The 25,209-nt window shown below is 41.4% G+C and overlaps 1 protein-coding gene across 2 annotated transcripts; it reads left to right on the top strand.

The window, feature by feature from the left end:
- The first annotated feature begins 535 nt into the window (after positions 1-535).
- On the top strand, positions 536-25,209 carry LOC148019311 (serine/threonine protein phosphatase 2A 55 kDa regulatory subunit B beta isoform-like). 2 transcript variants are annotated; one of them, XM_087660913.1, is made up of 14 exons: positions 536-1,935; positions 13,996-14,099; positions 14,248-14,343; positions 14,511-14,630; positions 15,520-15,729; positions 15,867-15,958; positions 16,701-16,819; positions 22,301-22,424; positions 22,512-22,635; positions 23,091-23,159; positions 23,883-23,974; positions 24,227-24,304; positions 24,392-24,465; positions 24,544-25,209. In XM_087660913.1, exons 1-14 carry the CDS (start codon positions 1,815-1,817, stop codon positions 24,672-24,674), a joined length of 1,554 nt encoding a protein of 517 aa, XP_087517039.1. In that variant the 5' UTR covers positions 536-1,814; the 3' UTR covers positions 24,675-25,209. The 2 variants fall into 2 exon arrangements, with proteins under 2 accessions (XP_087517039.1, XP_087517038.1); XM_087660912.1 differs by having other exon boundaries at positions 537-1,935; positions 15,520-15,732.

Here is a 25,209-nt window from a genome sequence, read left to right as displayed (position 1 = left end):
GGGTTAGTTTTGAAATGACTTTGATTTTGGGCTTCATCCAAAACTTTGCACCTCAAGGTAAGGTGTTGCGAAGGTAAGGCATCGTTGAGCCTCTCAATCCAAGAATTGAAGGTAAGGTATTGTTGAGCCGCTCAACCCAAGATTCAAACTCTCGACCATAGATTTCTCATGCATCACTGAGCCGTAGAACCCAAGATTCGAACGGATTTCTCATGCAATCATATTATTGACTGAGCTACCGCTAGGCAGTGATATCCCTAGTTTGTTGTTGATCTTGGAGTTCTTGACACATCGAAATATGATAGCATTTGAGTAAGATTTGTTTTTCCTTTGGGTTTTTTTGGGGGGGTGGGGGGGGCAATGGGTGAAAGAAAGCTTGAAATAACTTGAGATTCTCAAGGGCCCTCCATTTGATTGAGAGATTTGTTTTGTGTAGGGGGTATTTTTCTATGGTTTTACCACCCACATAGAGAGAGAGAGAGAGGGAGAGAGAGAGAGCTCATGAGGAAAAATATAACCCAAGTAGCTCTCTACACTCTTTACACCCCATTCTCCTCCTCCTCCTCCTTCTCTCTCTGGGCTCCCTTCTCTACATCGTCTTCCTGGCCAAATCCTTCCTTCTCCTGCCCTCCTCATCATAATCAGCCTCCACAGTCAGCAGGATCTTTTGCTCAACAATTTACCCTTTATTCCCCACACACAGTTCGCCTCCCTCCCTCCGTCCAGCTAGCTCCCTTTCCTCGGAGGTGGATCGTCACGCTTCGCATAGAAAGAATCCCTCCGTGCAACTCTCTTCAGATCAGCCATCCCTGTACCCCCCATTTTCAGGATTGCCATCGCCCCTCACGGCCTTCTTGCGCGGTCCCATCGCTGGAGAGCTCTCCCTAGCATCAGATCAGTCCCTCCGCCTTTCACAGACGAAAACCCTAAACAGGGGCAGTGCTCGGAGTAGGAACAATGGCGGGTTCGGCAGCTCCGGATCAGTCAGGTGCCATCTTCAGAGCCAGCAGGTGCTGAATGAACAAAGAAAAAAACCTTAGCCGGCAGCAGCAGCGAGAGAGGCGAACCCTAGATATTGTCCCATTTGCTGGGCGGTAAAAGCAGCTTGTGAAATTGCGGTCGTTGCGGCGAGGCAGGGAGTGTGCACAGGCGAAGGGGAAACCCTAGGGCGGAGACATTGCCATGGCAGGAGGCAGAGGTGAATGAATGAGAGGCTGGGTGAGAGAGACAGAGCAGCTGCAGCAGCAGGACATCATAACAAAGAGTGGGCATCGCAAAAAAGATAGGCATTGGAGCGAGCCCGTAGGCGCCGATAACTTGCCGAGGCCATCTTGCCTAATTTGTCAATCCGGACCTTTACTTTGTGGTTGCCCAGATCCTCCCTCTTAGTCTCGCTGCCCTGTTCTAGAATCAGAGCGCCCCTTTCTCCATCATCATCTCTCCGGTCGCCCTTTGCCTCCCTTTCTATCCCCCTTTTCCATCACACTCTCCTAATGGAGAGTACCTCTTATCCATCCTCCCCACTGTCACACTATTGCCTCTGACCTCCATTTCTCAGCCTCTCTGCACATGGCTTCTCCATCCACCCGCCAGGCACCATCATTCTCCCTCCCATTCTGCAATCCCTCTCTCCGTTCGAATATCCAATCCTCTCCCTTCCCGACCCGCACACGCCTAGATGATATCATCACACAGGACGGGCTTCAAGCTGTACTCTTTATGCACCCATAAGAAGCTGCCATCTTCCTTTTACACACGGAAGCCACAGAAATTGGCGGGCTACTCAGAAGTAGTTGCAGTGGAGGAAATTAGTGATGGTCTCTAATGGGGGAGTTGGGGTGCTTGCACCTGAGTTTGGTCAGTTGTCACCGCCTCTTGACTGGAAATTTTCTCAGGTGTTTGGAGAGAGAGCCGAAGGCGAAGAGGTGCAGGAAGGTAAGCAAGTTTGTTATTTGGCCGTTCTTCTACAGGTCCTCTCTCTTTGTTTCACTCTATGTAGTGGTTTTTGTAGCTATTGTGATCCTGGATGTTTCATTGCCCTTTATTCAGTTGGAGTTCTAGCTTGTACATTAGAAACTCTAGTAAAGAACTACATCCAGCCTCACATCGAAATCCAAAAAGGCTGGATGCTTTCTGTTTTCAACTAAGAACTTCTGATGTTAAGAGCATGCTTTCTTCGATTAGTAAAACTCTGCTCCACTGCCAGATTTTTTGCTGTGCAAAAGTTCAACTGCAGCATAGTGTCAATCCTTCTATCTGTTTTGGAACCTATGCATGTGCAGTTGCAGGGTGGAAATGGAGAAGCGAAGATGATTGGTACACTTGCTTCTGGACTGTAAACATGTTGCGTGATGTGTAGGGCTTTATAGAGACTGAAGTGTAGATTATTCTCTTGGAAGAGGTGCCGTGTTTTCTTCTTGAAGACATGGATAAGCAGTGGTAAGGAGGTCTACAATACTCCATGCAATAAGGCCTACAGTCATAGCAAACGTTTCCATATCTTTTTTTTGCTCTTGGTGTGAACTATAGTTCTTGGTGTAGTAAGCATTCGACAAGCATGTAAACTATCTTGTGTCACTCATGGTTTTTATTCAAGGGAGTTTCGAGACATAGGATAGGCACAAGCTTATATTCCTAGGAAGTGGCACTTTCATTCACAGTTATTTAAAATTTACGAAGCAATCCTTGACAAAAATTGAAACAGTGGTACTATACGGCAGCTTTTCCAAGGAAGGGAACTGCATATGCCCTGTTTTGAGATGATTTAGACATGCATATCAACAGGTCTACCCAACTTATCATATTTTGATTCAGCAAAAGTTTTTTTATTGCATGTACTTAACAAGGAGGGGTGGGGTGTTCTGAGATTATCATCCATCCCTTACACCTTATATAAGTGCTGGTATATGGCCGTTTAAATCTCTTGAATTATGTTAGCAGCTAAAATCTCATGATAAATTGCAAAACTAACTTATTCAAAAAAAGTATTGCAATTTTTGTCAAGGGATTTACAAATGTAAGATGTGTGCTACAACACCATCACTACTGCAGCATACTAGCATGCAACAAAATGAATGTAAAACCAGAGTTGGATTATTTTATCTCTAATTGAGGTACAGAACTGTCTACTGGAAATGTGGGTACTGAGACTGATAAGTGGCAGTCCTTCTGAACATCGAGGTTTTGATTTGCAGAAGCATCTTGTACTAATTGGTCATTTTGCTGTCCTTTTGATACTCGGAAAACCACTGTAGACTTGCAACCGAGACCATTGCAACTAGTTTGAAAGTCTACGAGAGGCCTAGAGCTGTAATTTGAAAATCTAAGAAAGTCACAGAGTCGGGGTTTTGAATCTGAAAATTGGAAATCACCCAACTGAGCTTAAGGCTAGGTGGTGGAGACTTGAATGGACTTGTATTGTAAAAATCTGTTCTCACTAGCTGGAAAGTTGTGTGGAGCTCAGTGAGAAATTTCCACTAATGTGTAGAAATTGCCAGGTGGGCAGAAGTGTAGAAATTGCTACTAATGTGGATCTTGCTGACAAAGAAAGCCTGTGAAAAATGGCATTAGCTAATACTGTTGTATTGGCAACTTCCAAATCTACTCGATAATCCACGTGTGTTGTGAGGAAGATTGGAAACCAGGTCATACTCTATCCTTTTGCTGTCTAGTTGAAGAGGACAAGTAAAAACCTCCTGGTTGAATAGTTAAAGTCATAATGATCTCACAATCTAGAATGAGAAGGAATCCCCTAATAGTACCAAAAAATAAAGGGAAGCCACTGCTGATTTGTTACCAAATGAAGCGAGCTGCACACCTTTGTTGAAGCATGAAGCTTGGGTAACACTTATGTTAATGAACTTTGACTGTTTATTAAATTGGGAAGTCTGTTTACAGAGATGCAACTATTGGAATAACTTCCTTGAAAGCCTTATAGTCAGAATATGAATAATGGGACAAATGGATTTTGGATTCCAAAGCAGAAAATTGAACTTGGATAAATACCTGAGAAACGATGGCTTTGTGGAAAACTGGTTGGCTTTTTGAAAGATTGGCACAGTACTGCTTTGAAAACCTGCTCATCCTCAATTCAAGTTGAGAAATCTGTTGGATTTGATCTTGGCATCTCCATCGAGACATGCTGGGTAGCATTTTGGCATTATCTGAGAAGTCTTTTGCTTGAGTCAGCACATCTCTTGTAGAATCATGGACAGACTAGAGCGTGGATGAGAAAACTAATGGACATTTGCTCCAGGGAAAACTGCAGGAAGGTGGCAATGATGTAGATAAAATCAATAGAAAACTGCTAGGTTGCTGTCCTGGAACACAAATACATGTCTGGAGACCCTGCTACCATTATCTTGGATGGGGAATACACAGCCTCTCTAGGACTCCAGATTTGAAAACACAGATTGAAAGTGCTAAATATTGATAGCTATCCCGTCCTTGTTCTCCAGCATGTATGAGAGGGTGGGAGGGCTGGGAAATGCAAAACTGGAGCAGTTCTGATACTGAAAACTTCTTTGATACCAAATGTAACCTGCTGTCCAGCTGCACATGTGGCAAGCATTAGGAACCTGCTGAGAACCTGAACTAGATTCAAGCCTGATACACACTGTGGAACTGATGCTTAACTGCAATATCCTGATATGAAATGCTCTCAAACATGTGCGCACGAGTGCTTGGTCGATGCGGTTGAATCTTAAAATCAAGATTGACTTAATAGCTGAGGACCAAGAGCAGGTTCAGATCCCTAGAAATTCTGGAGTCTTTCACAGTATATTTTAAGTCTTTGAAACTCTTGTGTCATTCTCAGTATATGTTAAATGTCTAAAATTTTGACTAATTTTGCCAATATTTCTCCGGAGGGTTTTTACATTTCCCATAGTGTGGGCACTTGGTCTTCCCCTTAGACTTTCCATGCCTCTTCTCTTGCACCTTGTATTTCTTGCCTTTCTTTTGCTTTTGATTGCCTCCCCCCTCGAAAGATGACCTAGCGGTAAAGGCACAAGTGGTGGTTCCAGCTCCACTGATACTAGTCTCCTTATCTCTAGCATCTTGTTCCATTATCATCATTAGAAGCTGCTCACACCATTTAATGGTGTCTTGAAATCTATAGGTAAGTACTAAGAAGAATACTATCAAAAACATCAAATTTTGGAGATGGAAGGTGTGTCAAAAATGTCAAATCCGTGTTTTATGATGATACTTTCTTGTTGACGGGTGCAAGCTCATGCCATATCTCCTCCATTTTGTTGATATGGTCCTTCATACTTAGAGAGTCAGCTCTAAAAAGCTAATGTAGCCTCATTTCTTTAGTCATGTAGTGTGCAAAGGTCTCAACTTGGTAGAGAGAAGGAAGACGTACAAGGACTGAATCATGGTAGCTCATTAAGAGAAAGGAAGGGGCTTGAGAGGTGAGCTGCTCCCAAGGGGCTTCTTGATTTAAACAAACCAACATACGAGTTGACCATTGGATGGTGGATAGGAAGGGTGACAAACTCCCATAGGTTGAACTCATCATGGACACTCCACTTTGTAGGATCAAGGGAGTAGTTGGATTCATCCAAATCCTCTTTCTCAGGGCGTGAATGCAGAACAAGTACTTGCATAGAGGGTGCCATAATGGCCAGACGAGGTCCTTCACTAGGAAGCCTTGAAGAAACAGAGAGAGAGAGGGGAGGTGAATGAGGTCGATCATGGCTCGAAATATGCTTTGATCTTCAATTCTTGTCACATATGATCTTTGGTCTTCTTTGTGTCTATCCTTGTGATCATCTTGATTGTGATAGTCTTCACGATGATCTTCGTGACAATCTCGTTAGTCTTCATGATCATGATATGGGCTTCTTTGGTCTTCATGTCCTGCAAACAACTCAGCAAATAGGGTGTGATTTAGAGATTTGGTTGCCTCTAGGACGGGCATAGGCATGTGCGGGGCAGATTATTCAGGAGCTTTGTGGTCACCAGCAGTTTGGGCAGGATTTCAGGTACGTTGGGCAGGTTGGGCAGAGTTTTCACAGCAGTTTACTATTCTTTTGTTGTGCTTCATTCAATCAGCTATTTTATGCAGCAATTGGCCAGTTTTCACTGGCCGACCTGATCAGTTTATTGCATTATTTCCTGTGTATTTAGGCAGGCCTGCCTTCTGGTCACGATCACTTTGTTTTTGTATAGGTTGAGGGAGATTTCCGGCTGCTTATACATACAAGCCTGTTGTACATATCTGCCTTCAGTATTTGGCATGCATTCTCTTTAGTCTTCAGCATTTGAGGGCGAGTGGGAGGGTTGCACATTGACACAAGGTTGAAGTGAGCGCAACCTTGTGGGAAAGGAAGTGATTTTACTGTTTTTATGAAGGATTTCTTTTCAAGAAGGAGAAAAGGCTGTGTTTTTAGCCTTTTCGCAGTTGATTTCAGATTTAATCACCTCCAGCGGTTAAAGAAAGTTAGGATCAGTGGAGGAAGTCCTAGTAGGCTGCCTTTTAGAGATAGAGGGGCTATCCATTGTTTTGTGCATGTTATTCAAGCGATCATGTCTTCAAAAATTGACGTGGATTTCCAAGCTATTATAGACCATAAGGTTTGGGTGCTATTGGTTTTTTCACAAGATCAAAAGCTAGATGGGCAGAGCTAGCACATTAGTCAAGTGATATATATATATATATATATATATATATATATATATATATATATATATATATATATATATATATATTTGATCTTGGAGTGTTATGATTTGGTAGTGCTTGTGACTGAATTATCCAATGACCAATGATCTTTCCAAATGCTTTTCTTTGGAGAAAGTAGAGTTCGCAAAGTTACAGGTCCATTGGGACAAGCTGATTGCCGACATTCACTTGTTCTTATTCCTCTCTTGCATGCTAGTTGTGATTGCTCATATCAAGTATTTGATCAATGCTTGGGAGATATGGTTGGAATTAGATTAGCTTTGTAGCATGATAACTATCATGAAGAGGGTCTCTTTGGAGGGGTAGATGCAGACTTTGGACCCAAGCAAGTTTGTTTCCATGCATGCAATATGAACAAGCGTCGACAATCTACAGATGTAGGATTAAAATGTAGGCACGACAATCACCTTCCAAGGACATGAAGATTAATTTGTCATTGCAGTTATCCCCTTTGTTTAGTACATTCTATTCTGTCTTGATTGCCTTAGGGCGGATGGAGACCTTTAAGTGGGAGGAGTTGGTTTATATAGTCTTGGACCAAATAAGAAAGACAATAAGAAGAAAGACAAGGAGTCCACTTGCCATATTTGTGGTCAGACAAGTCATTGGAAGAAAGATTGCCTCGATAAGGATAAGGACACCAAAGGGGAGGAGGAGAAGACCACAAAAGACTCAAGAACACTTGCATGTTTGATGAACAACTCAATCAAATGCTGAGCAAAGCATCAACATTTCACGTCCTCGTGACCAACTATCTTCCAAAGATACTCATAGTTGTGGTGGTTGAATCAAGCATAACATAACTCACTCTAAGACAAAAAAGTGAAAAGAGGAGAAGTAAGGGCTTTAGCAAAGCACTTGTCTAGTGTTTCCATCAAGAACCTAAAAGGAGTCCTTATTGAACTCAACGGTGCGGCCAAGTTCACAAATCTTATTCATAGCAAGTAAGTGATAGCCCAAGCCTAGAACATAAAGAACCTTTGATGTGTGGGCATTGCCATACCCATCATGAATCAATTGCATATCACCCTTACTCTATATCGAAGCGGAAAAACTATCATCAATGAGAATGTGCCCATGCATTGAACACATATGGACAATGCCATTTGGAGAAGTGGTCATATGGTAGGAAGTGCCACCATCCACAATCCACTCCCGAGACTATGGGGCTATCAATGCAACATCATGGATCTTATGAAGAAGATCCCTTAATGAACTTTGAATGTAAAAAAGCTATTGATAAAGGAGCAACCACTACTAGGTGTCTAGTGTAAGATTTTCGCCTAGAAGATTTTATTAGCCATTAATACTAGTGGTGAATTTAGGAGCTAGGCATTAATTAGTTCATTAATGCCAAGACTAATTAATGCTCATGATTGTTTGGATAATAGATTAGCCTAGCCAATTTAATTGTTGGTTAGTATATTTAAATTTTGAGCAAGAATTAATAATTAAATTAATTTTCAGAATTAATATTTGAAAATCAATTTAATTAGGTTGAAAATTACTAAAAAATACAATTTGAAGGCTGCCACTTGGCAAAACTTGCCCATGCAAGTGAGGGAAAGGCTATTAGAGGCTGGTAGAGTCTCATTCCAGCATTGGGGAGGTTGGGAGAGGAGGAGGAGAGACCAGTTGCAGCAAATTTCCAACCATTGGTGATCAGTCCAACCATTGGAGGTTGTCAAAGAGTTGGCCCTAGCTGATTAGGAGGCCATTGGAGGTAGGTGATAACAAGTTTTGGACTTGCATGGGGCTATTGTTGATGGTGGGTTGTAGTCAATCAGCCATTTACAACAAGGTAGCATTGAAATTTCAGCTAATTTTGGCGATGAAACTTTGAAAATTTTCTCTCCAGCTTCCTCTCCATTATCTTTGCCAATTCATAGCTTTCTCAAGAGATCTCATTCCAATTCAGTCCCAAGAGGGTATAATTGAAGAATTTTTGTTGCTAAACCCTAATTTACAACAAAAATTAGGGTTTACCAATCATCTTGGGAAGGGTGCTAAGAAATTGGGGCTCGTACTTCAAATTCAGCAACTGAAATTTGGGGATTTTAAGAAAATTTCAAGAGGCCAGCCAAGCGACATTAAGCTGGGGGAATAATTTGTCTTCCAAGGAGCAAATTGAAGCCTAATCCCCAACCAAACTAAGGGGCAAATTGGTTTGAAGGCTTGCTGGTTGCTATGGAAATCAAGATGTATTGAAGATTGAGGGAGAGCAGGATGAATCTTAGTTTACTTCAACCTTTAGCAATGCAAGCCAAAGAAACCATAAGGGGAGTCCAATATCTAAGATTAAGTGGTAACATTTGTCTCTTTCAGTTTATATGATTTTTATGCTTGCTATATTTAGCGTGAAATTAGCTTATTTAGCACCCTATTCAAGAAGGAAGGCTGGTTTTATTTTTCATGACTATCTTGTGCATGGATTGCTAGATGTTGGGGTGAGCCATGTGCAATGTGTATCTTACATTCGAGGTAAGCGACATAGAGATACAATTCCTAGCCAAGCTTTAAGATGGGCAAAGGAGTCATTGGAGCTTGTCCTTAGAGATTTGTTAGGACTAATGCAGACGGAGCCTCTTAAGGAGAGGCTTTACTTTATGTTGATTGTGGATGGTTACAATAGGATGATATGGGTATACTTTTTGACATTGAAATTCAAAGCTTTCTCTTACTTAAAGGATTGGCCCATCTTTGAGGAGAACCGTTCAAGATGGAAGTCTATGACAATGAGATGCAACAAGGGTGAAGAGTTAGCTTAGTTTTGTATCGAAGGATTCATTAGGAGTATGCCAATACCAACGCTCCTTAGGAGAATGATATACTGGAGTGTGCAAATATGAGTGTGATTGAGATGGCTTGGACTATGATGTAGCATTGGTAGACATCTCACTGTCTATGGGCCAAAGCAGTGGCCATTTCAGCTCATATTCTACGTTGGTCACCCACATTTTCCGTTGCTGGTATGACTCCTTTTGGGTTCTATTTTAGACTAAAATTGGATATTTCTTATTTCGGGGTATTCCGGTATGATGCATATTTTCACATCCCAAAGATACAAAAGTAGAAGTTTGAGTTGGCTGCCAAAATATAGGTGTTTGTTGACTATAGCTCTAAGTCACAAGGGTACATGATTTATGATCCCATCTCACGGTATGTCTATATGAGCCAAGATGTACAGTTTGTTGAGTTTTTGGTTGTTGGGGGGGGGGGGGGGGGAGGGGAGGGGGAGTACCCTATTCTCGGAGATCCATTTGATACTTAGGCACTCGAGCCAGAGTGTGTGGAGTCTATGCCTCTTGAGGCTCCATCTATAGATGAGGAGATTGCTTCTCCACTAAATTCCCTACCGATGGATGTTCGGAGACTTTGGTTGAGGTAGAGCAATGGGGAGAGTATTGATGCAGGATTGAGGGGCTTCTTGGGGAGCAGCAATTGTAAGATGGCCCATGCTTATCTCAAAGGAACTAGGGACAGTCCATGGAGCTTGTTTGCACTAACATTGGTTTGATGACCCATCCCATGCAGGATAGGGAGCCGACATTGATAAAGAAGGCAATACAGTTTGATCATTGGTGAAAGGCCATGGAGTAGAAGTTGGAGTATATTAAGTGGAATGGCACTTCGTATTTTGTGCATTGGCTTGCTCATGGCTTGCTCATTGGAGGTCAAAAAACTGAAATGCAAGGGTTGTTAGAGCTCCAATCTCTTCGTTGGACTTTGATGGAGCTTGCAACCAAGAGAGTTTCCCATGCACTTTCCATGATAGAATGGTTGTACATCAAAATGATTGGCCATGGATGCACAATGACCTTGTCACCTTTAGTGTTGGCCTCGAATCAATTGTAGAGTGTTCAAAAATGCATATGCACACTTGAGCCTCCCAAATTCCAAAAGTGACAGCCAATATTTTTGAATCCGATCTCATAGGACAAGAGGGGGTCCCATCATGTAGTGTTGTAATAACTTGTTTTTCCCCAAAAAAGGGGGGTGGAGAAATAGGTAAAAAATAGGAGCATACCTTGGATTTATAGAGCTGTCCAATGGATTTTTCATGGAGAGAGGAGAAGTTGGCTATTCTTCTGACTCCATACACGCTATCAGCTGATGTTCCATGGCTGAAACTTGCAATTTTTGCAGCAAAGAAGAGAAGAATGGTTGTCTCCAAACGTGTGCTTCTCAAAGGAGAGAGAGATCCAAATAGCTAAGTTTAGCTTTCTAAATGAGTAACCGATTGGTCCCTAATCAAATCTTGTTGTTGCTTAAGGGCTAATTAGTGCTTGGCTCATCAATCATAAGTGAGCTGCTCATTAGATCAAACAAAAGCTTAGGGCTTGCTTTATAACTTAAGTGAGTTGCTCCTGATTGGATGAAACTTTCAATGTAATCAATCCCAGGGTGCAAACTTTCAAACTAATGAAAGTTCACATTGCACCACATTTCTTTTGCCCTACCCTTATACCACATAGCTTGTACACTTGTCCATTGCATGCCCCAATGTCAAATCCTCCACTACCAATAGAGTGGTCACGTGCTACAAACTATTCCCTCTGTAGTTGCAAAGTTGAGGCCCTCATACATTTGTTTGACCATTGGGAATTAATTACTCTTCCCCTTCACAACCCATTTGGATCCAAAGGTAGGTACTTTTGTGGATAAGACAACTCTTTGGGATTGCCTCAATGCTTGTGTGCATTCATTACTTTTTTTGAATGGCATTTATGTTGTTCTAGTATATATTTAGTGTATTCTTATATCCTCTTGAGATTTGGAACTGGTTATTAAGGCTTGTAAAACCATTGCTCATTGGATCACCTCGGCGATGAAGGTGAGATAAGTGTTTGTGTTTCATTTCCCCACCATGACGGATTGTATCAACAAGATGGAGGAGATTCGTGATGAATTGGCATCACTTGGGAAGTTTTTTGATATAGAGGATATGGCTGTGACCCTTTTGTCACATCTCCCCTTATCGAAGCACGATATCTTTCATTCTAGTTTTCTTCCCTTGTGTGTGTGTGTGGGGCACGGTCACTTAGGACAAATTGGTTCCTAAGATATTGACACTAGAAAGCAGATGGAGCAAAGTCAGTGAACCATGTTTTTGCGGTTCATTTATTCCGAAAAGGACAAAAGGAGAAGAAAAGAAGTCGAATTGAAAGCATCATCGTACTAGAGCATGACAAAGAGGTTAAATCCAAGGACTTTGTGTTCCAACTGTGGGAAGATCACTTGTGCAAAGGAAAAGTGCTTTTGCCTTCATCCAAGTGTTAATGATGGAGTGAAGGGGTCTACATGCGCTGCCCCTTTTGTTGCGATGAAGCTGGTTTTTCTTCACATTTTATTAGGTAGATGATTCTCTTGTGGCTTTCTTATCTTTCAAGAAGCCTTGGTTGGTTGATAGTGGAGTGCACATCTAGTCATATGACATTTCAACGTGTGGCTGTAGGATCTTTGTTATCCAGAGGGTTGTGAGGATAGTGATGTCTCTTCTGCATTAAATATGTCCAGGAAATGAGTTGGCATCATGGGGGTTGGAGTGTTAAAACATGTAATGTATTGGACTAAGGTTTATGAAAGATTCAACACTTTCAAGTTCATAATGAAGGTATAAGGAGAGAGAGCTTTTCTTGCATTTCCTTTTTTTTTTTTGTTTTGCCTTCATCCCTTTCAAATCCCTTGCTTCAGCACTTGATGAATATTATATTATATGGCCACTTTGAATGATATTTCCATTAAGGGATAGAGGAAAGGGTTAAATTCAGCCTTTAAGTTTAAAAGCTGTTTTTTAATCACAGCTTGTTATGAATTGGCAGCCTTGAGAAAGTCTTTCATAATCCTTTCTACTGTTTCAGTTCTAGTGTTTTGTGAAAAGACTTCCATACCAGCTCTGCCACTTCTATTGGAAAAGCTTTCTCTTTGTGCAACAGAGACTTTTCAATCAGGCATCTCTCTTAAAAGCCAATGTCAAATGATTGCAGTCACAAGTTTTGTGTTACCACCCTTTCCATTATAAGTAAGCAGCTTATAGTCACCCGTGCACACTCTTATTACCATTTTTGGAAATACAACCATCCTTTCCATAATAATTTGGTAGCTTCACATACTTATCATTAATTTTGTGGACATTTTAAATGTTGAGCCAGCCACCATCCTCCCCCGCAAACTGATGTAAGGTCCACCATACCCAAATATTCTGCTGGGACAGAATGGAAGGCCAAGTAACAGTGTAATGTGAGGCATAAGAATCAACTTGCAATCTCTCATAATCGACTGTTTTGCAAAAGCAATAGGGTTACCAAGCACATGATGATAAAAGAATGCTCAAGCTGCAAGATACAGGCTGCTTTTAATTGACAGGCAGGAAGTGAGCAAGAGAACTAACTGTGAACAATGCTATCTTTGGATCGAAGGATATACAGTTTCAAAAGGACTCATCGATGTGACATTGACATTTTGTGAGGCTAACTTAAAATGAATCAAGCTTGGTTAGATATCTGTAGGATTATCCAAGTTTTTCTTGTCCTTGTCTCTGTTAAGTTGCTAGATACAAAAGTGAAACCAATATCTGATTGTATCACCAACCCGATGGTTTTTTACTCATGCATTATCAAAAGAGCTTCATTAATCTTTTGATCAGAGTTTCAAAAGGGCCTATAAGAAGTTATATTAAATAACTTCAATGAGGATCTTAACTAGTGGGTGAAGGCTTTGTTATAGTTATATAGACAATAAATGAAATGATTATTGATTGAGGGGTAAACGTAGCCTTTTGTGCAGTAATCAAGAAAATTCATAGCTGGTTGTTGCTATAGATGGGTTATTGAACTGATATGGCATAACGTGCATATGCAAAAGGAGAGCCTCAACCAACAACCCTCAGAAACACAATTCAATCTATACCAACACTGCCACTATCCCTCATAGAATACTAGCCAAAAGCTGGAATACATAACATCTTAACTTGGGCAGCTGCAGATTTAAAACTCTTCTTGCTGTGGTATGACATTGAGAGCACAATTACATTGGAGAATGGTGACTGATTTTGAGAAGCTGTTTTTGTTGCTAAAGCTTTCTGCAGGATACTGGGCCTGTTATCCCGTTTATCGAATTCATACACTTTCTGTTTTGTTCAACTCTGTATGCTCCTCCTGTTTATGGAAACAGGAAGAGCTTCCTAGTTCTTTTTTTAAGGTGTTAAGAAGTCTGAAATTTAAATACATAGGACTTTCTTTTTCAGGAACTCTCTTGATAAAGACAAAGATTGAGCTCTGATCTAATTTTCTTCCATTTTGCAGTGGATATAATTTCTGCAATTGAGTTCGACAAGACAGGTGAGCATTTGGCAACAGGGGATAGAGGAGGGCGCGTTGTTCTGTTTGAGAGGACCGACAGTAGAGATGTAAGCCTAAATAAATGATGCCTAAGCTTGGCACGTTTGTGGTATAAGTTGTTTGTCGGATTGCTGTCATACACAAAAGGAGGGTTCTGGTCTGATGATATCATGGCTTGGATTATATGATGAGAACTTTTTCACGATTTCTTTCCAGTCTCGCAGCCGAAGAGAGTTGGAAAGGACAGGTAGCTCAACCAGTAGGCATCCGGAGTATCGATACAAGACAGAGTTTCAGAGTCACGAGCCTGAGGTTTGATGGGTTCACCATCTTTTTTATGTTGTATTGGGTGATTTTGGGCCTTGGCAGTATATTTATTTAGGGCTTGGTAGTTCAACTCATCTTTGTTTCTTATGCTTGGTTATTTTTGGTGGTGCAATAACTTTTTGTTTGGTTTTTTTTTTGTTGTGTGTTTCCAGTTTGATTATTTAAAGAGTTTGGAAATAGAAGAGAAGATCAATAAAATAAGATGGTGTGAAGGTGCCAATGGTGCCCTCTTTCTGCTGTCAACAAATGACAAGACAATAAAGTTATGGAAGGTATTTACTTCCAGCTTTGAGAGGGTGGTGGGGTTCAATCTGTTTAGTGGCTGGAATTGACATTAAGGCAGGGTGTACAGGGGAAGGCCCTGGGTTTCTTTTGAGTGGGATCGCTTGAATGTGTTGGGAGTTGTGGTGCAGGTATTGGGATTTCCATCCTTCTTGAAAGAGCTTCTTCTGGCCACCCCCTAGCACTTTCTCTACTTCTTTTTTCTTCCCTCTTCCTCCTCCTCCTCCTCCTTTTCCCCTTTCCCTTCCTTTCCTCTTCTTTTAATCCTCGTCTCCTCCCCTTCCTCTTTCTGCTCCTCCTCCTTTATCTTCTTCTTCCACTCTCTCTCATCATCCCATTCCCATTCCTCTCAGGATGTTGATCTTTTTTTACACAGATTTCTGTCATAGGCCAATCGCCCTTGGTAATCATTACTGTAGCTTTCTTTCTTTCTTTCTCCCTTCCCCTACCCTATTTTCCCTATACCACCTCTCTCCCTCTGCCCCTTTCTGTTCCTCCCCTTCCTCTACCCTCTTCCCTCTTGCTCTTCACTTTTCTTCCTAATTACATCTTGAGGTACATGTACATGCAAAATATAAACTATCCTATCTCAGAGTCCAGCTCACATTTCAGTTGTCTGTTTTCTTTCATCATGACCCCAATGGATCCCATACTTGTCCTCATTCTTGTCTTCAAACCAGGTCAGCTGCTAGATGGAGCATGATCCCCTGTATGACTTTGTGTAGGCTGTTGTTTTTGTTGCGGTTTTGTTTAATAATCAACTTCCTCTGTGTAATATGAGTTCAGGCTATCAATAGTTTCTCCTACATGCTGTGGTGGTTTGCAATGATTTATGTATTCATTGTGATTTGACAGCAAGGCAGGGCCGTTTATTTACAGGTTTCAGAGAAAAGGGTGAAAAAAGTAGTAGAGACAAACCTAGATCCTTCAAGGATGGCCAATGGAACTTCGATAGGAGGCAACCCCTTCCTGAGCTCCAAGTTTAGTACATGGAATATGAATGGGAGTTCTTCTCAATGGGCTAGTGCAGCCTCAAATAGTGACTTTGTCTTTCCATCGGATGGGATCCCCTCACTCCATCTACCCACGGTAGTTGTACCCACTCTGAATCTCTTGCCTTAGATGTTTGGTCTTTCCTCCGAATTATGTTACTTTGTGGATCAATTGTCTTTCTCATCCTCTAGTAGTTAACATGCTTGTCTTACCAGACTACGTTTGTATTGCAGGTTAGCAGCAGTGAAGTTACTCATGTAGCTAGATGTAAAAGGGTGTTTGCCCATGCTCATGATTATCACATAAACTCCATTTCAAACAACAGGTATTGAATACACTTTATAAGCCATTTACTTGGTAAGGCAGCTAAGGATATTGGATTGTTTATGTGCTCAAAAGATATCATTGAGACTTGCTGTGTTTCTGTTATTTGTTTTGATTTCTTTATAATGTCTTGAGTGATTGGATCCTTCAGATAGAGCCATGGAATTAGTTCGACAGTAGTACAATAGCATAAGGTTGACTTGTTGTTTCTATCATATCTGAGGTGTAAAACATGCATGTGCACTGTGATGAAATTCAAGAACATATGATGGCGAAAATGAACTTTTGAACAGTCATTGTCACAAACCAAGTGACACTGTTTGTTATTATGTTTAGTTAGTGTTTTCCCTTGAAAACAACCACCTTTTGTTTTCATTAACGTTTACTACATTCTTTTATTCCGTATTATGCTTTGTGGGAAGCCAAGCATTCACCAAGCAGCTAGAACAATTTACCCATGGCCCTCACATAAGCATAGAATCATCATTATATAAACTAGAAGGCAGATATGCTAATCTTTAGTTTATGTTCAAGATCAACAATTGTACTTCCATAATATGGCAATTGCTATCCAAATGGTTGTAATTGTTATGATTTTAAAAGGTTGCTGACCGACTGTATACGAGGCCCAGTGGTTATTCAGTAATTAACTGGATTTTTAGTCTAAGGAACAATCACCCAAGTACAAACTTGTGCTTTATCACTTATTCTTAATTGCTTATGTCTGTTATTTGATGTATCAGTGATGGAGAAACATATATCTCAGCTGATGATTTACGGATCAATCTCTGGAATCTGGAAATAAGCGATCAAAGTTTCAATATTGTGGACGTTAAGCCAGCAAATATGGAAGACTTGGCAGGTACTTGTTTGTGTCTATTGCAGTTTGTTGCTCATTGGTTTGCTTCCCTCTTTCTTATAAGCTGCAAGGGTTGCTTAACAAAACAACAAGCTTAGTCTCTACCCATGTGGAAATATGTTTTTGTTTTTTAGTTGAGGATCTGGAAGCCATTGGCGTCTCACTCTATTGATAGGCAATGGAATGATTGTTTTGTTTGGGCAATAGGCGGTTATATCTTCAATATGCAGTCTTTGAGTTGAGAAGATTCATGCATAAGCCAGACACTTATCATGGATAGGCAGTGAAACTTTACCTTTCCTTGAAAGGCACTCAAACTTCGGATTGCATCTCCTCCTCTATTTCTAATCCTTTCCCAGGTAGTGGCTGGGCAGATTGATCATGGAAAATGATTGTCAATTACTAGAAATTCTCTCTCTCTTGGCAATGCATGCATTTCTTGAAGTAGCCAATGATGTCTATCTCAATTTGTAGAGCTGAATACTGGGCAGCATTTGCCACCATAGTGGATTTCGTTTGGCTTAGAAGATTGCATGTTGGATGAATTTTTGCTTCCCATGGATATTTATTGACCTTCAGGTTGCATTGGTTGTGAGTATAATTGAAGGAACAAATCTGACTGAACATGAAGTACACAAGGCTGCAACTGTCAGCCCCTTCATGCAGTCCGTTTATGTCAATGAGGCCACCAGATGGAGATAGAACACAAAGACAATGATGATGGGGGAGGTTGGACTGAAAGATGCAATACATTGCGGAGTGGGACTGGGAATAGATAGCCATACCCCTATTAGCTGGCCATAGTTGCCTGAAATAGCAATTCTGAAGCAGCTTTCAGAAGCAAAATGCATTTTGGGATTATTGGGGTTTTTAAAAAACGGTTTTCAAAAAGAAGTTTTATTCCTTGGGGGCTGCCTTTGGGGTGGTGCCCTGGGGGGGGGGGTGTGTTGAACTTAACCTACCTATGTTTTTGTTTTTGATAGGCAATGTGTTTTAGTTTCAAATTTCATTTATAGCCTTCAAATTCCACTTTTATCTCATACATTTGCATGCTTGTTTCCCTCATTAGAGTCATCTATAATGAGAGGATTTATGGAGTCACACATAAGCTTTGCATAACTAGGAAGGTTGTACTAACTCTTAACTCAAGCAGCTTGCTAGCAACCAATAGCTGCAAAATCGTGAGTGTAACAGGTATGCTGGGCAATGTAAGCATCTAATTATGTTTTGGTGCAATGTAAGCATGGAATAAATTATGTTAAGGCTAAAGTAGTAGACAATATGCTACAACTACACTCACATACTCACACACACACACTCACACACTTGCATTTATATTGACATTTTTCAGGTTTCCATTTTCCCGTTGTGCCATTTTGGGTTGAGGCAGAAACTCCATTTCGCTACTTTGTAATGTGCTTTTGTTTCCCCGTTTTTGGCAACTATGTAGTTGACTGACGTGCTGCCAACATATTGGCTGACTTGCATTTAATGCAGGTGGAACCAGTCAATGTTGCTGCCAAGCCAGTATGTGGCCACCCATGTTTGCCTCTGCCCATACTGATAATGTTCGTCCTGCCTAGCAATTCAAATGTCTACCCAGCTGATGAAAAAACAGGTTGCTGAGGAATGCTTGTCATCCGCACATGCACTTGAGCTGAGGGAGTGCCACTAGCAGGAATGACCTTTGTGTAAAACACCTAGGAGAGATGAACTGACGGAAAGACTGTCAGAGCTTTGAATGTCCTCGTGTGACTCAGATCGAGGGTCACAAGCAAGAGATGACCATACAAAGAGAAGACATAGACACATATGTCTGCTAACATTCCTTTTTAGGCCCTAAATATGCCGAAGGCTAAAGGAGCAAAGATGGATTCAAAGGTGGTAGGAAGAGTGTCATGGTCAATGAAGTCCGTCAATGATGAAAGCCAACCAAGGAGGGTGACCCCCTTTTGAGATGGAAGCTCGATGCAATGGGTGGTGAAGATAGGCCAATGGGAGTGGATATGCCTTCAACGGTGTCAAAAGATGACGTACTAGCGAGACAATAGGGTTTGCTGGGAGGAACACGGAGTAAACTCGGCAAACATGGAGAAGAGAAGAGAAGAGAGAAGAAACTTTGATGAATGGAATGATGAAGATATGAATCATGGAGTCAATGTGATACAAGGGAACAAGGGTATTGTAGCACAAGGAGGATGATGAAGACAGCCACGAACCACGAACCGCAATGTCTTGAAGGGGTGTGAGGGTAGTGGAGAGGCTGGAGAGAAGAGGTGACGGACTGAATGAATCAGCTGTGAAGAATGAGTGAGAGAGTGGTCTATAAATAGGCACAGTAAGTCTAGGGTAGAGCCTCTTTTTGGGGTTGCAAATCCTAAACGCAAAATGTAGAAACACAAAGACGCAAACTGCGGGTGAAGGTTTTCTCAACACCCCCTCTCAGGCCCAAAAAGGGAAACGAGAGAAGAGTGAGGTGGAGATGCAATGCTACATGTTGAAGAATACTCATGCAGCAGGTGCCACTTGGACAGTGTCCCTCGTAGCAAAATTGTTCACTTGCCCAAGCGCCCTAGTACAAAGATGATGAAAACATGCAATGCATAGGAGGAATGTCGGACTTTGTGTGGTCTCGAGAACCATAAGGGTATGCCCGTACTCGATCTCGGGAGGTGGCTCCATGCTAACCAAGTGACCAAGGCTACCATGTCAAAAGATGATGTATTAGCAGGACAATAGGGTTTGTGGAGAGGAACATGGAGTGAACTCGGCAAACACGGAGAAGAGAGAAGAAACTCTGATGAATGGAATGATAAAGACCTGAATCATGGAGTGAATGTGATACAAGGGAACCAGGGTGCCATAGCACAAGGAGGATGATGAAGACAGCCACGAACCACGAACTGCAATGTCCTCTTGAAGGGGTGCGAGGGTAGTGGAGAGGTTGGAGAGGAGGTGATGGACTGAATGAATCAGCTGTGAGGATGAGAGAGTGGCCTATAAATAGGCACAGTCATTCTAGGGTGGCGCCCCTTTTTGGGAATGCAAACCCTAAACGCAAAATGCAGAAACACAAAAATGCAAATTGCGGGTGAAGGGTTTCTCAAGAAATGGATCACTCAAGTGATGTCTAGTTGGGCATGGGTGAGCCAAGTTGGTGACCCAATTGAGAGATGATAGCGAGGGAGCGATTTAAGGTGCCAAAACCTGCCAAAAAAGAACATAAAGGACTAAGGACTAGGTGATGAGTACGCTAGTAGGAGTGGATTGTGGCTCGATTTTGAAGGAAAGAGATTATTGCATGAAGGAAAGGCTTGAAGTAGATTGCTAGCCTCGAAAGAGCTCCTCATGATCTTGGAAATCCACCTCCCAAACAAGGAGGGCATGTGATTCCACAAAGGCATCTTTGATATCATCCCCTTTTGAAAGAAATGGGGTTGTGAGGGAACCACTAGAGGAGATAGTGTTGGATGGGAGGTGCATTGATGGGAATGGAGCAACACTAGCGACATGCTTAGGAGGGTCCTTCACAAAGGAAGGATGGAGTTGATACGACCCTCTCTTGCCAACTTGTCACAAGAATGGCTCATGAGGTAGCATCCTCAACAAAGACAGGTTGGTCGATCATGAAGACCTCGGAAGTGAGTTGGGTAAGGCCATGTATAGAGAGGAGATGGTAGCCTAAGTTTTGAACATGGAGAACATTTGAAAAGGATCATGGAGTCAAATGCTTGCCCAGCTGATGGAAAATAGACTCTTCAGGGATGCTGCCCATCATGGGCATGCACATGGGCTGAGAGAGTGCCACTGGCAAGGACCTCCACCTGAAATGTCTAGGAGTATAGTGACACGGGACACCCATTTTCTAGCTTCCGGTTCTCATCCCATCCTACTCGTCCCCATGTTAGAGTCCCCTCTTGTGGTGAAAGGGATGGCAATTCGTGTTCCCATCCCTATTCCCATTTCCGTTCCCAAAACATGTCCCTTGTACTATGTCTAGGAGAGATCAACTGATAGACAAAGACTTTGTTAGAGCTCCTAATGTCCTCATAACTTAGATTGAGGCTCATAGTAGGTAGGAGATGAGCTTACAAAGAGAAGACATAGAAACATATGTTCGCTAACACCTTCCTTCCCTCTGCCCACCCAAACTGGATGAGTATCGCAGAAACTCCGTTTAATTCTTGTGTCACTTATTTGCAACCCCCTCCCCTGCTTGCCCCTTCGCCCTCCTCCTTCATAGGTGCAGGAGGGTTTGTTTTGCAATATGAGCTCCCGCTTTGAGTGTAGGTGTGGTGCATCGATCAAAATACAGGGTGCGTTATCGTATTGATTCCACATTTCAGAAATCCTATGTAGGAAATCTTATGTAGAATAAATCTGCTTGTTTGCACCTTTTATTAATGCATATTTTCGCAGAGTATCATTGCACAGTCTTTAGCGGTAGCTATACCAATAATATTTATGATCTCTATAACCATGCTAGCAAATCAGTCTCAAAGTGTGGAAGAGAGGAATGTTGATGATTGAACTTCAATGCTAGTTTCCTGATGCTGTACTATGGCTTGGGCATGTAGACGCAATCAAGTGTGTATGGCAGACATTATGCACTATGGTTGGTTCTGCTGCAAACTGCAAGTCATAGTTGCAAATATGATAGCAAGTACAAGCCAGTACAGTACAGAGGCCAGACATGTTTTTGTATGTTCTGAGTATGTGTATTTAAACTGAAAAGTTGTGTCCACTATGGTCAATGATCATGGCAGTCCAGTTTTGTCTTTATGTGATTTTTTCTCCAGAGTTCCTGTTCCAAGTGCATTATCATTTTCATCTTAAATCCCATAGCTTGGGACATTGTCAGTAATTATAGTATCAGGAGCCCAAGAATATTTGCAATATATAGATCAGTAGGTCTATTAAGAATATGCACCAGAAATTGTTATGAAGACAAGAGCAGCAAACATTGGTATAATGTCAACTTCCACCAAGCTGTTGTACTGGTCCATTTGTTTCTTGTACTGGAGCCGTATTGATCTGCTGCCGCCTTTTGAAGAAGTATAGAAGTCAGAGAATCTTGAACATGAATGTAGTTGTGACAAGTTATTAGTAGAGATGGAACAAATTATGTTTCTGAAAGTGGTCTCTGTCCTTTAACTTAAGTTGTCGATGTGCTCATTACTTCTCCAGAGTAAGTGGCAGTTTTGAACTGAAGTTTGTCTCTTTCTGTAGTGACAGGAAGTATCATCTTTTATATCCCAAACAAATGAACAAGCATCTGCACATACGTGAATACATAAATTACACTCTTTTCTAGAATAGGTCAAGATATATACTGCTGCATGTATGTTGAATTTGCATAAACAGCTCTTAATACTGTCCTGAATCCTATTGCTGAAGCCTGTCTTTCCAAGTTAGGTGTGTGCTGGGATTTTGACACTTCTTATATGATACAAAATTGATTCTGTTTTCTCTCCATTTGTTCAGAGGTGATTACATCTGCAGAGTTTCATCCAACCCAATGTAATACGTTAGCTTACAGCAGCTCTAAAGGCACTGTTCGACTTGTAGACATGAGGCAATCTGCCTTGTGTGATAGGCATACAAAGCTGTAAGGGATCTGGATATTTGCATGTTCTCTAGCATTCTGTTGAAGTCTTCTAAAGTTTAGTTTATGGGAACTTTGTTTCAAATGCAGTTTTGAGCAGCCAGAAGGATCAGCGCCAAGGTCATTTTTCACAGAAATTATTGCATCCATTTCAGATTTAAAGTTTGCCAGAGGTGGTCGTTATATTCTTAGCAGAGACTACATGACTCTCAAGGTTTTGCTATTGCACTTACTTTCAGCATTTGGACTTTCCAGTGGAAATACATACACCTGTTTGACATGTCTTGATAAAAGTTAACTAAGGTTCAAATAAGGTTCTCGTACACATTTCATTGATAAATTATGTCTGTTAACTATATCAGTGCACAAAAATAGCGTGAAACATGCCTACTGTGCATTCTGCCCATTATGTATTTCGACACACAGCTTGTGTGATTATGAGGATTAATTGTTTTGGTCATCATCAGTGGTTGAATCCTCCTTTAGATATGGCGCAAACACATGCTATGCATCTTAACTTACAAACTGGTCTTGAGTCAGAGAATGTGTAGGGATCATGATTGTTTTGACTATGCGAGAATGTGTGTCAGTCTCATGGCTGTTTCCATCGCAACTTACTAACTAGTTTTGACTCTGCCAACCTGTGTTGGTCTTATGGCTGTTTTGCAGCTATGGGATATAAACATGGAGTCTGCTCCTGTGGAAACATTTAAAGTGCATGAGTATCTACGCCCCAAGGTATTAATTAGATGTATATGAGTGGCAAAACAAATCCAGTGCCATGTGGTTGGTCTCTGATACAATTTCAATAAACAGTTCATCTTTTAACTGCAAAAACTGCTTGAGATAGCATGTAACATATAACCACTTCTAATTGAAATAGAGTGGGGGATTCAGGGATGGATTTCCATGAGAGTGAATTCAAGAGTAATGAAGAAGCGACTGGGACTATACAGAAGCCTGTCTTAAAATGGCTATTCTAGCTTGTTCTATGTCTTTTGTATTTTATTTTCTGGAATCTCCTAGAATCTCTAGATAGAATGATTTAGATATTTGCTTAAAGCCACAGGCACCTGATACTCCTAAGGGAGCAAGTGGAAATGTCATAGCCTTGATGTTCTTTTTTTTTTGAAACTTGTGGCTCAGTGTCATTAGGTAATGATCTGAAATTCTCATGGGATGTGTCCGCTTGCTTCTTTATGAAAAAGAGTGTGTTTGCATGTGTTCTTTCCATGATAGGATGTCAGATGTAATTACATACTCTCTTATGTTTTATACATGTGTGGACACCGGACATAGATGCATGTGCTCCACAGATGTACCCACTTTAGTACAAAATTATGACAGAAGTCACAAAAATGATGGTGTAGAAATGTTATCTTTGAAATGTCCATGCATTTCTCACTTGCAGGAACTAGTAAATGGATGGTTGTTTTTTATTGTTTTTTTCCAACGTTGCAGTTATGTGACCTATATGAAAACGATTCCATCTTTGACAAGTTTGAATGCTGTTTGAGTGGGGATGGAAGCAGAGCAGCAACAGGATCATACAGGTATGCCATACTGCCTCCTTGATACTTACTAGCAGCAGTGTGGAGGATAATCTAAAACTTTTACTTCTTGGAGTCCGTCAGTACCTCATTGTAGGTCATTTCAGACTGGTAAGAGTATGTCAATAAAACCTTTCTGGTATGGTCTAGCCAAAGACCAAATCTAATGCAGACAGCATCTTGTGGACTGTTCAGACATAGAGAAGCTTTGTACCAAGGAATTGTTTTGGTTTACTGTTCTCTTGGTTGAAACAGTAATCTCTTTCGAGTGTTTGGCATTGTTCCGGGGAGCGTGGAGGCCACTACTTTGGAAGCCAGTAGAACGCCTAGCCGGTAAGATGCAAGTAATGTTGGTGGAAAGGTCAACCTTCTGTGAAGGAGCGTCATTAGCATGTGTTTTTCTCTCTGGTTGTTTTGAAGGCGGCCTGCTCAGACCACACCTTCAAGGACTGGAAGAGGTTTGGCCAGCTTTGCTCGCCGTGGAAGTCGAAGAGGTACCTTCACTACACACTTTAGTTGTGGAAGCTATATATGTCGGCTTTTTAAAATTGCAAATGATGGCTATATTGCAGGGAATGAAAGCCCGGGAACTGACTTGAATGGAGCATACTTCTCTTCAAAGTTGCTACATCTGGCATGGCATCCAAGTGCAAATCTCATAGCTTGTGCTGCATCTAACAGCTTGTACATGTATTATGCATAAGACATGCCTCTTCTCAATCCGGATGGGTCAAAATTTTTTTCTCCACATTTTGTGGGGTCCGTTCCTGCGAGCTTACAGTATTGCTAGATGTGTGAGTCTAGCCTCCATGACGTAGTTTAACCAGTAGAATGGGCCCCAGTCATGATGACTCTGAAGGGTCTCTCTGAGATGATTTGTTGGCCTCTTTACCAGCAAGGTTGGGGAAAGGCCTGCGTGCACACGCAAAGCTGTGTTATATGTCGATTCTTTCAAGCATGCAAGGAGCTGAATTTGTTGTAGCCTTGGGAAAGGGCAGCGAATATGCCTAGTCATAACCTTGTTTGTTAGTATCACATGGACTCTCTCAATTTTGGGCAATGTCTCAATGCTATGCATGCTAAGTTCAAGTGAGTCAGATGCAGTTGTATTTTTCAATAAGGAGTCCAAAGAGAGTTGTTTGAAGAGCTTGCCTTATACTAAAGCTTTTTAGATTGAGAACATGTATTTGTCATTATAGCATGCAAAGAAAGTGATGGCTGTTTCATGATTGGATTTA

Source organism: Lygodium microphyllum, chromosome 20 (assembly GCF_053477565.2).
Source record: "Lygodium microphyllum isolate KBCC chromosome 20, Lygodium_microphyllum_v1.1.10, whole genome shotgun sequence".
NCBI lineage: Eukaryota > Viridiplantae > Streptophyta > Polypodiopsida > Schizaeales > Lygodiaceae > Lygodium > Lygodium microphyllum.
The sequence above is the reverse complement of the archived record's forward strand: the minus strand, read 5'-3'. Positions and strand labels throughout refer to the sequence as shown.

What these genes read in the sequence shown, in the direction of transcription:
- LOC148019311 (XM_087660912.1), top strand. Translation starts at nt 1,815, where the DNA reads ATGGTCTCTAATGGGGGAGTTGGGGTGCTTGCACCTGAGTTTGGTCAG. An exon ending in AAATATGGAAGACTTGGCAG is followed by an intron (nt 16,820 to 22,300) that starts GTACTTGTTTGT and finishes CCATTTGTTCAG; the next exon opens with AGGTGATTACATCTGCAGAG. An exon ending in GCAGCAACAGGATCATACAG is followed by an intron (nt 23,975 to 24,226) that starts GTATGCCATACT and finishes TGGTTGAAACAG; the next exon opens with TAATCTCTTTCGAGTGTTTG.